This window comes from Rutidosis leptorrhynchoides, chromosome 3 (assembly GCF_046630445.1).
Source record: "Rutidosis leptorrhynchoides isolate AG116_Rl617_1_P2 chromosome 3, CSIRO_AGI_Rlap_v1, whole genome shotgun sequence".
Lineage (NCBI taxonomy): Eukaryota > Viridiplantae > Streptophyta > Magnoliopsida > Asterales > Asteraceae > Rutidosis > Rutidosis leptorrhynchoides.
This window is the reverse complement of record NC_092335.1, coordinates 133,325,663-133,342,211: the sequence shown is the minus strand read 5'-3', so window position 1 is coordinate 133,342,211 and position 16,549 is coordinate 133,325,663. Positions and strand designations below refer to the sequence as shown.

The following is a 16,549-nucleotide window of genomic DNA, read 5'->3' as shown; positions in this document are numbered from 1 at the left end:
AGGGTTAAGCACAAAAAGCTGTATCTTGTGTTTTACTTGGTTATTTATATAAATTATTTTTTGTTTGCTATCACCATTTCAAAGTTATCAAAAAGTATATTCTTTAATATTTGAGCTCAGCTCTTACCTATTCTTGCTTTATCTATAATACATAAAAAATGTGTTGTGACTCCCGTGACATAAACGGAACACACCCTGTTTCTATTTAACAATAAATTAAATAGTCGGGTGGGGTGATTGTCCTCTAATATTTGAGTAAGTATAAGCTAATTTAATTGGCTATGTTGGATGGCAAACACTGTTAAAAGTTAAAACCAAATGAAGACCCGACCACCCACAAAAAATGTTTACATTCCCCCTAAGATCATTTGTAAGATCATTTGTAGTGTTGTGTTGTTTTTTTTGCACTTTTTTATGACTAGGATAGGTTGGTTTTTGAGTTAGAGTATTGATGTTTGATTTTACCATTTTCATGGCGTCTCAATTTTATTTAATATGTAAAAAAAAATTTCCTACTTATTGGTCGGAGATCCACTCAGAGACAATCTCTCTATCTGTCGAATAGAGATAGGGATGATTTTCTTCACTATTGAGAGTGTTTTCACTCTGGGCGGAGAAATGACTTGTCTTTATTCTCGGATAGGGGAAGGATTGTCTACATCTCACCTCCCCCATACACTACTTATGTGGTATTGGGTTTTGTTGTTGTCGTCGTCGTTGTTGTTGTTGTATTAATGATGTTGGTTTTTGATGTAAGTTATGAGTATTGTGATAATGCGTTAAAATATACAGAGTAATTGAGTAAATATTAAAAAGGGATAAAATAATTTTAAATTGATAAATAGCAACAAACGGTTGTCTTCCTCGGACGGCCAAAACCATAAATCCAATGCTGTGATACGGCTCATCGTCGCGTTGCTTTTGCTCCAGCTCGGATCCGACGGGCGCTGCCTAGCCCCGATACAAATGGTCTAATTAAAAATTTCAAGTTTCACCACTTAATGCAAGTATCGAATTTACTCAATCTTCCATATAATGATCGTTACTTAATGAAGTTGTGATGTGGTCCAGCGGTTGGTGGTCTACATCCTATAGGGGAGGTCAGAAGTTCAACCTTCGTTAACTACATATTAACCCACAATTTCATCTATGCCATGAAGTTCCACCAATGACACATTTTCCACATCGCGTTGGAGGGTAAAGGGAAGGGGGTTTTACCACTCATGCCCCGTATGGGATTGGTGCAGGTTTCCGCTTGAACACGCAGTTGGGGGCGGGTATAACTGTGTGGGAGATCACGCGTGGGTGGTTAAGTCTCTCTAGGTAATCCTAACGGCTGTCAAAAAAATTGAAATTGATTGTTACTTACTTGTAGTTTGCACCCGTCTATTAACAAGACTTCAAATCTTATCTGGTCACAGTGTATTTGGTGTTTCTAAAATTAGACCAAAGACCATTACACTAATATTCTACATAAAAACTTGTATGACCCGGTAAATAACATTTACCTTGAATACGATACACATGCATAATATCAAAAATTATAATATGAAATTTTCAAAACCAGCAGGGTCATGTTTTAAATTTATTTATCAAGTTACTATCAATTACTTTCTACATGATGATATAATTGTGTTTCTTATAGCTAGTTAATTGCGTGACGAACAAAGACATTGCTCAAGTTGTTTGAGTCAACGGAATAAAACTTAGGATGCGTTTGATAAAACTGAATGATTTAGCGCTGAATGTTCAGAATCTGAATGATTCAAAGCCTCTGAATAAAGTTTATTCTGAATGAAAATAAGCTGTTTGATATTCATTTAGAATGAACGATATAAACTGAGTAAAACTGCCTTATCAAAGTGTAACATGAATAAAATATTCAATATACTTGTTAGTTAAGTGTTTAGGATAGGATTTTAGGAGAAAATTACAGACAATTTATGCTCTTAATGGTTAAGAGAGTGTTTTATTTCTGAATGGTTCAACACTGAATTCTGAACCATTCAGCACCATATGTCATTCAGAGGTCAGAAACAAACGCACTGAATGCTGAATGGTTCAGCATTAAGAGGCAAACAAACGCACCCTTAAACGCGGTTAATCTAGTTTAATGTATAAAGTTGTGACTTCTGTGTTTTGTCATTAATCTATCTTTAATAAAATTTGATTCACAACTTTGTACGTGTATTACTTCCAGTTTCAAAATTGATCGATTGTTTATTTTAATACTATTGTCTCCAATAATATTTGTTACATATATAAAGCATTATGTACTATGGTTTAAGTTGGATTGATATTGATTGATATATAAGTTATAAAAGTTTCATTAATAAACAAACCACAACAGTACGTTTGTTAATATCTACTTATATAGTGATAGTGATGCACGTATGATATGATTATTTAAGAAATCTTATTATGTATTTTGACTTTACCAACGCCTTCTTAGTGTCAATAAATAATAGTAGTCGTTAAACTTTAACCTTAATCACAACCAGTTTAAGTTAGCAATAATCCAATTAACTTTCAATTCAAAATATGTCCGAGTATAATCCACCATGTACAATAGACCACCATTAGTACCACCACCACCACCACAACCACCGTCACATAACATGATCTTTGACGGTCACTGGTCTAGCGGGCTTTGCGATTGCTTTTCTGATGTCTCTAATTGTAAGCTAACTTCTTAGTACTTCCCTTAGTCTATATATTGATCAAGTATATATAATATATAAATGTTAGTATAAAGTCTAGTAGTGAACAAAAAATAATAACTTTTGTCATATTAATTGTTTTGTAATTATTCGTTCTTATAGGTTGTCTAACTTGTTGGTGTCCATGCATTCCTTTTGGGCAAATTGCTGAAATAGCAGACAAAGGAACTACTTGTAAGTGTCCATCTTCTAGAAAATATATTTAATTAAGAGAGAATGCATACATGATACATCTCTTAGAGATTAATAGTTAATTATATTGACCTAATATTTATCTTGAAATATTGTATTAAAATTCTTTATCAAATTTGATTGGCCTAATTAATAGGATTAGTATATATAGTCTCTTTAAATTTAATCCAATAGCAAATTAGTTCAAGATTTTACATGGTATCAGTGTCTGAAGTTTAGAAACAAAGCTTTCGATTAATATAAAATCATCATCCTTTGATCAACAATTACTATCCTCTAGTAAATTTCAATATAAGAGTTTGGTGATCAACTCATAACTTTCATTTGTTAAATACATCACAATTTGAAGAAATTTATAAGTGGATGGCAACACAAGATCAACCACTTCAACAATCCAACAAGCGCTTCCTTTCAACACAAGGTTTGTCATCCAACAAGCGCTTCCTTTCAACCACTTCAACAATTCAAAGCTTACGGAGCTAATTCGAAATCGACTACAACCGCGATATAGCAATGTAAGTCGTTCTACCTTAAGACGTGACGCATTTAAATTAAGGAAAAAAGCTAAAATTGATATAATTGAAGGTTTTCGAACATATAAATATTGTGTTTCTATAACTTGTGATGTTTGGAGCGCACCACATGGAACGGCAAATTCTTATTTAGCCGTTACCGCTCATTGGTTTCAACCCGATTCGTGGCTTTTAATGAAATGGGTTATCGATATTAAAATATTTGCTTATGCGCATAACGGTACTAATATAAGAAAAGCTGCAAGACACTTTAGAAGAATATAATTTAATGGATAAAGTTTTTACAATTTCGCTAGATAATGCGTCTGATAATGATGCGGCAATTGATATGTTAAAACTAGCAATTAAACCGATTTTAGATGGTGCATTTATTCATACATGTTGTGTTGCTCATATTATAAACTTGGAAATTCACGATTTTTTAGCTTTTTGTAGCGATTAAAAAAGTATATTTAGAAGATTATTAGTAACGATTTATCGTACGAGCAATCAACGACATCATAACTATAAAAAGTTCGTTAAAAATTGTAATGGCACTTGGTTAGGACCTTATTTTGATAATAATACTAGATGGAATTCTACTTGTTTAATGTTCGAAAATATTTTACGACAAAAAGATACGTTAATTGGTTTTAATAATAGACTACTTAGAAATGGATTTTCGGAACCAATTTCACCCCAAGAATGGGATGATTGGAATCATTAACAAGTTTTTTACAAGTTTTTAAAGAGGCAACGACAAAATTATCTGGTGTTTATTACCCAACTAGCGTACTAGTTTTACAAAAATTTTATATAATGACGAAAAAATATGCGAATTTGCAAAGTCAAATAATATTATTTTTAGACAAGCCATTTTTCATATAAGTAAAAAAACTAAAAAAATATTTTGGAGCGATACCTAAGGTATTTTTATGTGCGGCCACACTTGATCCACGGTTAAATTTTAATGGGTCGAACGATTGATGACAACGATATATAGCAACTTTGATTGTGTACATGGTCTCGAAGAAAACCAACCCAACTATCTAAATAACCAAGTACACGAATTTAATGACGTTTTTGAGAGAATGTTTGGTATTTATGCAACAAAATATGGTCGACAAGCAAACCCAAATTTTTGACCAAAGGGCGACCTCATCATCTTCTCGAAGGGCCCGAAACCTCAATATAAGTCTTTTTTAACTTAGTACGTGAAGACGCTACCAAGCGTGCACGAACATCGGCACCCACAAGCGAATTGGGAAATTATAAGATGACAAACATTGCACTACTCTTTCGTGATGAACATGAATTTCACAACCTTGATATTTTGAAATGGTGGCAATCAAAAGAAGACACATATCCAATATTATCCATTATGGCTCGTGACTTATTTGTCATTCAAGCTTCAACCATAGCTTCCGAATCGGCCTTTTCTTTAAGTGGTTGAATTATATCGGATAGAAGGTCAAGACTTACCCCCCGAAGCCGTGAAAGTATGTGTATCTTTGAAGGATTATTTGGACGGGGTAGATAGGATACAAGATCAAACGTCATCAGAATGTTCATTAGATAATGACGTTGAAGAAGTTATAGAGATGGAAGAAAATCAAGAGGGATTATCACCTACATCAACCGAAGAGAATACAGACAACGAATTGGAAAAAGGTGAGTATGAAACAATTGTGTTGGAGGAAGATCATGAAGCAAATAACCAACGAGTTTTAATGGCTCTAATTGATGACCCCGAATTTCAAGAATACGAATGAAGGAATGCTCGTCGACAACAACAAAACTTATTTGACTAATTTGACGACTACAGTATAACGGGTGATGACAATGCCGAAGCTTGGTATACTTTAGTCTTAATACATTATCGGGTGATGGCCATGCCGAAGCTCGAAATGTATTAACTTTTGTATAAATTATAATTTTATCGTTCGAATAAAAGTGTTATTATTTATATTATTTATATTGTTTAGCGTTATAACTTTTGTTTATATTTATTATATTATTGTTGTTCAAATTTCAAAAGTTGAAAAAAATTGAATCATTGAAATTTGAAAATATAACCGGAAAAATCGAATCCTATTCCGAAAAAAATTTTTAAAAAATCCGGTCGAGAACCGAAAAAATCCGATTCCAGAAAAAAGTCCGACGCCAAGATCCGGAACCGGATCTTGAAAATTCAGCCAAAAAAATCCGGTTTTTGTGTGTGTCCGAATCCGGTTTTTTATCCGGTTTGTGCACCTCTAGGTGCAATCACCATCCAAAGCCAATGTCTCACCTTTGAACAACTTTGTCCAAACCTACACTATAAAAATCCAAATGAATTAACAATAAAATCCAAATGAATCAACAATGAAAGTATAATAAGACTAAGATAATCAATATGACTTTTCAACACTCCTCCACAATCGTAGCTTCCATACATTTTATACAAAGTTAATTTATCTCAAAAGAGGTTATGTTGAGTTGTAGACAATCCTTTGGTAAATAATCTGCTCCATTTAAATCTGAATCAAATTTCATTATTTTCATAAAACCACAATTGACCATATCTCTATTAGCATGTGAATCCAAATCAAAGTGTTTAGTCCTTTCATAATGTACAAGATTAAAAGCAATTTGCATTGCATGAGTACAATCACAAAATAAACTAACAACCAACAAACTAGAAATTTTTAATTCAAGAAACAGATTTACGATCCAAACCAACTAACATGTGACAGCAACCAAAGCTCTATACTCTTCTTCTTCTTCAGAGGATCTAGAAACTGTTTACTGCTTTTTTACTTTTCTAGGTGATCAAACGAAGTTCCAAAAACACATAGAACCCTGTTATAGAATTCCCGCGGGAGATTCTTTCTCGGTCAGAATCAGAAAGAAAATAATATTAAATTCTATACCTTTGGTGTAGTTAATACCTTTACATGGACAATTCATTAAGTACATCGAAACTCTAAAATCAAGCTTTAAATGTGAAACATTAGAAGCATGCATAAACTGGCTCAAGGCATGTACTGCAAAACTAATGTCTGGTCTAGTGTCAGTTATATAAATCAACTTTCCTACAAGTTTCTAATAAACATAGATATTCTTAAGAATATTATTATTAGCTTGTATCTTTACACATTTATTTCAATAAGTGTATTCAAAGGTTTACAGCCCAGGAAACCAAATTCTTGAAGTAATTCCAAAAAATAATTTCTTTGAGAAAGTCATAGACCTAAACTAATTTCAACCACTTCAATACCTAAAAAGTATTTTAGTTTAGCAAGATCTTTAATCATAAACTTTGTACTTAACACACATTTCACATAATTAATTTCATCTAAAGAATTACTAGTTAACACAATATCGTCCACATAAACCACTAGAATAAGAAAGGTATTTCCTCTACTAAGAGTATACAAAGAGAAGTTACTTTTACTTTGTATAAAACCAATTTCATGCCAAAATTTAGGCAACCTCTCATTCCATTTTTAAGTGCATGTTTCAGGCCATACAATGACTTAACAAGTCTGCACACTTTTCACAACTTGCGAAAAGGTTTTATCAGAATCAATACCCTTAGTTTGAATGTACCCCTTTGCTAGTACCCCTTTGCTACAAGTCTGCTTTTATACCTCCCAATTTACCTAGTGGACTTATCTTTAACTTTATTGTGATGACCCGGAAATTTCTGACCAAATTTAAACTTAATCTTGTATGATTAAACGTTTTCAACACGATAAGCAAAGTCTATGAAGTTAAATCTCAAAATTTTGAACTATTCAATTACCCTTCGAGTGTTCTCAACGATTCGCGAACAATTATATATAAATAGATACATATATATATACTATAACTTGAAAACGTAACTAAGTGTTGAGTATATGATACTGTGCATTAAACTTATTGGTTTGATTACCTGATTGATATATTTAACTACGGAATTAAAAGATTATGCCAAACGATTGAATTAAAAGATATTTATTGAGTCTCTTAATGATTATGATATTGTTACGGGTCTCTGTTGTGAGGTCCACACTGATTTTAGAAATCATTCCTTTTTTTAACGGTATTCGGAATAAATGATAAAGTGTTAGATAATGAAAGTTGGATAAAAATTAATGGAGAACTAAACTGCATAATATTCAATTGATTTTGTTTTAAACATGCTAGAACTTTTTTTTTCGATATAATAGAATTGATTAATTAAGTGTATTTGTTTAAATAACACATACAATAAATAAGGAATATTAACTGTTGGAATTAGATATATGAATAACTTTCGAGATGTATTTTAAAACGTGTTTATTAATGTTGAAAATATATATTTAACAATACAATAAAATATAAACTTGGTCATAAAATGAATTGTTATTATATATATATTAACAAATAGCGAGACGATGATTTATAGAAGTAAATGACCAAAATACTCAAACGTATAAGTTATATTTCGAGTGGTATAGTTTATGGATAATTTAAGACTATATTTTGATAAAGGTACGATTCACGAAACGTAAGGTACTAGTTTTCTCAGCGTACGAAGGGACACTCGAAAAACCGGAACCGGGACATAAGTCGAGTGACGACGTACAACTTATCGGAACAAAAATTACAAGTCAACTATGCACGTGAATTTAATATAATATATAATTAATTATATAAATTATATATATTATATATAATTAAATAATATGTCGACAAGCTAAAAGTTAAAAGATTGTGAACTGTCCCAGGGTGCCATGCAATCGCATGGCCCTGAAGCACAAATTCCATGCGATCGCATGGGGTGCTTTTTCAGGAAAGGTGCTATAAATTGCTCGACTTCTGGTTCAGTTTTCTCACACTCTTTATATTACTCCGTATTACTTATGTTATTTATTTAATTTATTATTTATAATTATTATTATAATTATTATTATAATTATTATTATTATTATTATTATTATTATTATTATTATTATTATTATTATTATTATTATTATTATTATTATTATTATTAATATTAAGATTATTATTATTAATCTTATTATTAATAGTATTAGTATTATTATTTTTACGATACAAAAATAATAATATATATAAAATATCACGACAGAGTGATGTCCAAATGATTTCGAAACGGGTTTTCGAGCAAGCTAGAGCTAAGGAAATTATGGGTTATTGTCAAGGAGGTTATGGGTAATATTCGGGGGTATATTTGTGAATCAAACCTAGTGTTTATCATCTCCGTTACGTCTACGTACTTTTCTGAAATATTGAATCACAATATTGATACGTAAGCATTTATATTTTATCTTTTAATAGTGTATCCATTTCTAGTGCTCGAGTATATATATTTATACATGCTTGTATGCTAAATTTCGTCGCTAAACAGTTTATAATGAATCACGAATTAAATACATATATTACTGGTAAAAGGTATATGATATACATGTTTTTGAAAAGCTGGCGAAAAATCAATAACTTTTCATTTAGATATCGAATAGTTTCGATGAACGAATTAAAAGATATGATCAACTGAATTATGATTGACGTTAATTGAAATTGCTTTTAAATCTGTAATTAAGATTTAAACAACTTGTTTACGAGATTGATAAAATGTATTTTTGAATATTACCAACCGAGTAAATGAATCCTTATACAAGGTACGTCTTGTTTTATTGAACTATTGTCAAAAATGACTTTTTGAAATGACTTTTGATAAACTTTTGTATGTCGATCTCGAGCATTAGGATTGTGATACACTATGACCTAACCTGAAAAGACCCGTCCTAATCCATCCGGACGAAGTCCATATCGATTATAAACGATTCATAACAGTTGATTACGTCGCGAGGTATTTGACCTCTATATGATACATTTTACAAACATTGCATTCAATTTTAAAAGACAATCTTTCTTTACAACGAAAATTGATGGCATGTATACCATTTCAGAATATATCCAACTATAATTGACTTAATAATAATCTTGATGAACTCGACGACTCGAATGCAACATCTTTTGAAATATGCCATGAATGACTCCAAGTAATGTTTCTAAAATGAGCAAATGCACAGCGGAAGATTTCTTTCGTACCTGAGAATAAACATGTTTTCAAGTGTCAACCAAAAGGTTGGTGAGTTCATTAGTTTAACATAAATAAACATTTCCATCTTTTTAATAGACCACAAGATTTCATATTTCCATTTCTCATAAACATACGTCCCATGCATAGAGACAAAATTATCATTCATATGGATTGAACACCTGGTAACTGACATTCACAATATACATATAAGAATATCCCCATCATTCCGGGATCTTCCTTCGGACATGATATAAATTTCGAAGTACTAAAGCATCCGGTACTTTGGATGGGGCTTGTTGGGCCCGATAGATCTATCTTTAGAGTTCGCGTCAATTAGGGTGTCTGTTCCCTAATTCTTAGATTACCAGACTTAATAAAAAGGGGCATATTCAATTTCGATAATTCAACCATATAATGTAGTTTTGATTACTTGTGTCTATTTCGTAAAACAGTTATAAAAACAACGCATGTATTCTCAGTCCCAAAAATATATATTGCAAAAGCATTTAAAAAGGGAGCAAATGAAACTCACGCATATAAATATTGTAAAACAGTTAATAAAACATTTGCATGTATTCTCAGCCCAAAAATATAAAGAGTAAAAAGGGCAAATGAAACTCACGCATATAAATATTGTAAAACAGTTAATAAAACATTTGCATGTATTCTCAGCCCAAAAATATAAAGAGTAAAAAGGGCAAATGAAACTCACGCATATAAATATTGTAAAACAGTTAATAAAATATTTGCATGTATTCTCAGCCCAAAAATATAAAGAGTAAAAAGGGCAAATGAAACTCACGCATATAAATATTGTAAAACAGTTAATAAAACATTTGCATGTATTCTCAGCCCAAAAATATAAAGAGTAAAAAAGGCAAATGAAACTCACGCATATAAATATTGTAAAACAGTTAATAAAACATTTGCATGTATTCTCAGCCCAAAAATATAAAGAGTAAAAAGGGCAAATGAAACTCACCATACTGTATTTTGTAGTAAAAATACATATAACGTTATTAGAACAAGTGCAGGGTTGGCCTCGGATTCACGAACCTATATCAATTATTTATATATATTAACACACATAATTGTAATCAAATAAATTTATATATATATATTAAATTATATATACCTTATATATTTAGTTTGTAATAATAATATTGTTAATATGAAAATAATAATAATAATGATAATAATAATACTAATATTGATAATAATAATAATCTTAGATGATAATTTTAGTAATAATGATAACTTTAATGAAAATGAAAATTCTTAGTATTAATGATATTTTTGATAAAAATGATAATGATAATAATAATAGTAATAATAATAATAATAATAACTATAATATCTATAAAAATCATACTTTTACTAATAATAATAATAATAATAATAATAATAATAATAATAATAATAATAATAATAATAATAATAATAATAATAATAATAATAATGATAATGATAATAATAATATTAGTAAAATTTAGAATGCAACCTTTGAAGAAACAAGCTCCTAAAAATAAAATGCCATCGCCCGGGCTCGAACCCACGACCTCTCGCTTAACAAACACACCCTTATCCATCTAAGCTGTTTCATTTTTCTGAAGTACTCACAGATTAATTTCTTTTAACTATTATTTTTCTTTTTTAAAACCCATTCAAATAACCTCTTTATTATTATCATATCCTAACTTCATCATCTCAATATTATGATTCATAATCATCTTCATAATCATAATCTTCATCGTTGTTCCTTAAATCTAAAATCATCATCATACCCATTATCATCATCAACTATTACCTTGCGATTATCATCACCATGTTATCAAAGTTTTGATATCATAAATCGAGACTCCTTAAAAGCATTATAATCGGCCCATAATCACTCTGGCCCACAGCTCAATCCCCATTGCAATCAGAAAAAAATTATACGGTCTACTAGTAGAAGTTCATAGGATCACGGCCCTAACTGCACAACTTATACTAGCCTGATAATAAATAAATATGTAGTCCCAATTGGCATTCTATTATTCAACTGCTTTCCTTTTTCAACAATAGTCATGTGGGGTTTTATGTATTGAAAATGTCGGCCAATATTCTCTTATCAACATCATTAAACCCTAATCATCACTTTTCATATGCTAACCATTATTATAAGCTTATCTATCTACCCTCACCTTAACTATCTAGCATCAATTATCATTATACATAAGTACGTTTCACAAATAACATGAATGGGGTCTTCAAACGATCTACAAAACCAACTGCATAGCAGCAGCCCAACAACATCTTCAATCCTGGCCCATCAATGAACTAATTCATCAACCTTCAATTGGCCCAATTGTATTTAAGTTAGAAGGAATTACTGACTGCATAAATGCCACAAGAACGGTAGGTGCATCGTAACTTAAAAAAAAAATGAAACGTCTCTTTTAAGTGATTCCCTTTTGTCTGCCATGAGATTCCTATCGACAGATAATTAGGAAACAGAAATAGCATCACATCATTATCAAGATGTCATCCTCGCATCATCTTCCAATATCGAAATCATAGAGGACAGCTCACGAGATATTTAAATAATGATACTTGTATGAATGGAAATATTAATTAAGTATAACCATAAGGTGTTCCACCACCATTATAATTATAATATATCGATAAATGAAACTCTTATAAAAAGGGTAGTATTTCAACTGGTAACGGAGTGTTTAATCAGGAATAAATAGCTGCAGCAGCCATAGAAATGTAGCATGTAGCAGTTTAATTGAACAAGTAGTGGTGGTGTTCAATTAGTTATAGTAGTAACCAAGGGTGTCCGAAGGTGACAGGAATATTAACGAGAATGTAACAGTTTGTAGGGTGGTGTTCTGGTTATGGTGGGTTTGTTCGAAGACTGCAGTAACAGTAATAATGTAGCAGTAAAATGGCGGCGAGAGTGGTGATTTACAGTTGAAGGTGGTGTGGGTGACGGTTGACTCACGATGGTTGGGTGACGATTGCCAAAGGTGGTGGTTGCAAGTGACTTTTAGATGGGTGATGATCACAACATATGAAGGAAGAAAATAAACAAATATGGTTTTGAGTTTTGATGGTAGCTAGGTTGTTTTGGGTCTTTGTTAACATAACCCGATAGTAGCATTTTGGGTTCTCGTCGAGTAATAGGCTGAACAGAATTAGGTTTAGCATCAATGAAACTGATGGGTGATGGTTTGGTTTGGGATTCGACTTCGAACCTTCACTTGATGAAATCGTAGAGGGTATTGTAATATCAACGTGCATAATAGAAGTAACAGTTATCATTATAAAAATTTAATCACAAACCTCCTTGATCAAGCGGAGTTATATCTGACTTGTGATTGTGGCTGTGCATATGATGTACAGATATATAAATGGAGGTTCATTATAGCAATGACACAAGTTATTGTGAGGACCGTTGGGAACTTCATTCGTATTGTAAACAAAATAAACGAATTTGTGTGTTAAAGTGATGATAGGGTGATAGTGAAGAAAGGTTGTGTTGATCATATAACAGAGAAGAAATTGATAGAGTTCAAAATGGTGTTGGTGAATTGTACATGAAGAAGAAGGTGATTATAGTTAGATGCTAATAGAAATTGATATTAGTTTTGGTTCATATTTTCGTTGTGTATATATGAATATATTTAGATAGTGGAAACTCAAAACAACTCAACCAAAAACAGTAAACAGAAAGAATATGGATTGAGTGATGATTGGTTGATAATTAAAACAATGCAATCATACTATCAATTCCCTCAATCACGGATGGAACTGGACAAATGGTTTTTGTTTAATTCACTCATGTCCACATATACATATAGTAACATTATTACATATAATAATATTCATGGATCATGATAGAAAAAAAAACGTGAATGGGTATAGTGGAGAACAGTTCAGCAGCCATTGAATTATTATTTAGTTACCGACAGTTTTAACAAGGATAAAATATTTTACTCCGTTGTTCATCAGTGCCGGATAAAAGTGTTCATAATAATTCCATATTTTTAAATTAACTATATTTTCATTGTTAATAATATATTATTAATTATGTAATATTTAATAATCATATAATATATTATGTAATAAATTTTTATTGATTCTTTATTATTTAATTATATATATATTATAATATATATAATAATTATACATAGATCTCATATGTCATTATACATAGATTCATTTTAAATTACAACATAATTATTTTATCACTTATCTTACCTTTTTGATTCACATGTTTAATCCTATGTTATTATTTTAAATTATCATATATACTTACATTTATATATATGTATATATATTTAATTACATATTTACTTACAAATAAATTGTTCGTGAATCGTCGAGAATGGTCGAAGGTCAATTGAATATATGAAACAGTTCAAAAATTTTGAGACTCAACTTTACAGACTTTGCTTATCGTGTCAAAAATATTAAATCGTATTGAGAGTTTGATTCAAAATTAGTCGAAATTTTCCGGGTCACTACAGTACCTACCCATTAAAGAAATTTCGTCCCGAAATTTGAGTGAGGTGGTCATGGCTAACAATAGAATTGTTTTCATGACGAACATGAGTTGATAAATAGAGTTTTATTACCATTGAGTAATAAAGATAAAATAATTCGATTATTCGAAGAGTACGAATGAAACTATCACAAAAGAGTGAAATGAGAAAATTAAGTTTCGTCATATCTTTTGACGTATATAGGATTGATTTCTAAGTTTAAGAGATTTGGAGAAAAATCTTCGTAATAAGATTTGATTCTTCTGTAATCAAGGGAATTAGGATCCTCTTTAAATGCGGTCATCAGTTTTGATTGCTCTGTCGAATTTTTGACTATAAATACACCCTCGTCGTTTCCTTACAACTCACACCTTCTATTCTTTCTCCTTTGATGCATACTTTAAAGCATTCATCGATATGCTCCATCCCGTTTTGATTCTTGATATACTCTTATCCTTCATATCTGTCATTCTTATCTTTCATCTACCACCAGAGGATTTTATTTCCTTCTACTATTACCTTAAGGTTATAGTTTTATTAATTCTCCCGTGTCTTTATGTTGCGATAAATATTGATATACACGGTTTGTAATTTATGTGTTATTGTCGAGCTTTATATTTTCTTTTATATTCAAGAGTTCCATACTTTTGTCTCCTCTTCCCGACTCCATGTCAAGCGAATAATGGTCCAGAATTCATAGGTATAAAGTTTTGGATGAACACAGTTAATGTTCTAAGAAGGAAATCGTAATGGCACGATCTTGATTTGTTAAATTACCAGAATATTCGAAAAGATAGAACTATCAAGAAGATATGTTCTTAATATGCTTGGAGATGGGATAGAATGTAAGAGTCGTGTAACATGGCACATGATGATGGTACTGTGAATCATCACGTTTTATTAGAAACTCAGCATGTATTACTGTAATATAATCACGTTGATCAAGTGTCATTATATTATAGTAACTCATGCATCAGTTCCCAATATTACTTCAATAACATTCATATTTTAAGCTCGAAAGTTTACAGAATATAGAAACTAACAGTTTCTATATGATGTGACACTGATATCATGATGAGATTAATGATTTCAGATAAAAATAGTTATGAAATATGTTCAGAAATATGGAGGATATTTATAATGAAAGATACGACGATATCTTGGAATTTCTAATATCGAAGGATGGTGAAGAAAATCTGTCCGCAAGAGTTTGGAGTCAGATGCAAGGTATTCGCTAAAGATTTCATTAGACATTGAATCATTTAGATTCTTTGAAGTCAAACTTATTCTTTGTGATTTGTCTACGGCTTCTTTCATAGGTTCGCATAATCTGATTTTCGGTACTAAATTTTCTATTGAATGTTTCCAATATAATGATACACAGGAAGCACGAAGAGGTATATAATTTCGGACGAGAATATTTATGAAAATATCCTCAGAAATATCGAAGATATAGATGATGATATTTTGGAATTTCTAAGTTCAATGGTTGATGGAGAAAGATTTTCTGCAAGATTTTAACATGACTTCGGAGCAAGATATTCTCTAAAGATTTCAACAGATCCAGAATTATCTGGATTCTTTGAATATAGGGTATGGTCCTTGTATTTGTCCTTGGTCTCCTTCATGGGTAGCTCAATCTATTTTTTTCAATACCCAATTTTCTATCGAGCGTTCCTAACACTCCTTTCTTTATCATCAACTTTTGGCCGTTTAGACCACCTATCATTTTTCTGTTTCCTCTGCATTTAATGCTATGATATCTGGATCATCGGTTATTAATCCGAGGTGGTTTCAGGAGAATTGTGTTTTTAGATGATTAAATGTTGATGGTAACATGGTGGAATATGAAAGGTTCTCTGGTGACAATAAAAGAGCACGCGTATGTATCAACGTTATAATAAGGTTGTTTCGTACGAAAAGTCAAAGTTGTCTTGCTGGAGCTGTGACAAAATTGGCTATTTTGAAGAAGAACTGCAAAGTTATTTTGGGTGATAATAACACTAAAGAAATTAGCACAGCTATGTGTTAAACGTTTACTCAGTTTTTGAGAGTTTTTCAAGTGCATAACTATATGCATCAATCTTTTCTTCCGTAGATGAAGTGCGGTTGGTTCATCCTCTCGATTGAGGTGTTTTCAAGAATCATGAAAGGTTTGAACGCAGATTAGAATTGTCAAGATACAAATGAAGTTTAGAATGAAATCAAGTGGAAAACTTGAAGAATTGTTTAGTTTCATATGTTATAGTCAATATTTTAATTCATTTTAATTGTCCAATATTGGTAGTCCACAGTTGATAGTCCACAATTAGAAATTCAATAATTTACGTATAGTTTAATATATAATATTCGAATTAATTAATACGTGTCGTGACCCGTATACGTCTCAGACTCGATCACAACTCAAACTATATATAATATTGTAGAATCAACCTCAACCCTGTATAGAGAACTCGATCATTACTGCATATAGAGTGCCTATGGTGATTTCAAATAATATATATAGATGCGTCGATATGATATGTC

The 16,549-nt window shown here is 31.1% G+C and overlaps 1 protein-coding gene across 1 annotated transcript in view; it reads left to right on the top strand.

Annotated features, from left to right (window-relative positions):
- The first annotated feature begins 2,561 nt into the window (after window positions 1-2,561).
- The window catches only part of LOC139900400 (protein PLANT CADMIUM RESISTANCE 2-like), a 161,861-nt gene continuing 147,873 nt past the window's right edge, over window positions 2,562-16,549 (top strand). The window contains exons 1-2 of the mRNA XM_071883174.1: window positions 2,562-2,679; window positions 2,823-2,894. Of these exons, the coding sequence (XP_071739275.1) occupies window positions 2,562-2,679; window positions 2,823-2,894 (190 nt within the window). The remainder of the gene's footprint in view (window positions 2,680-2,822; window positions 2,895-16,549) is intronic.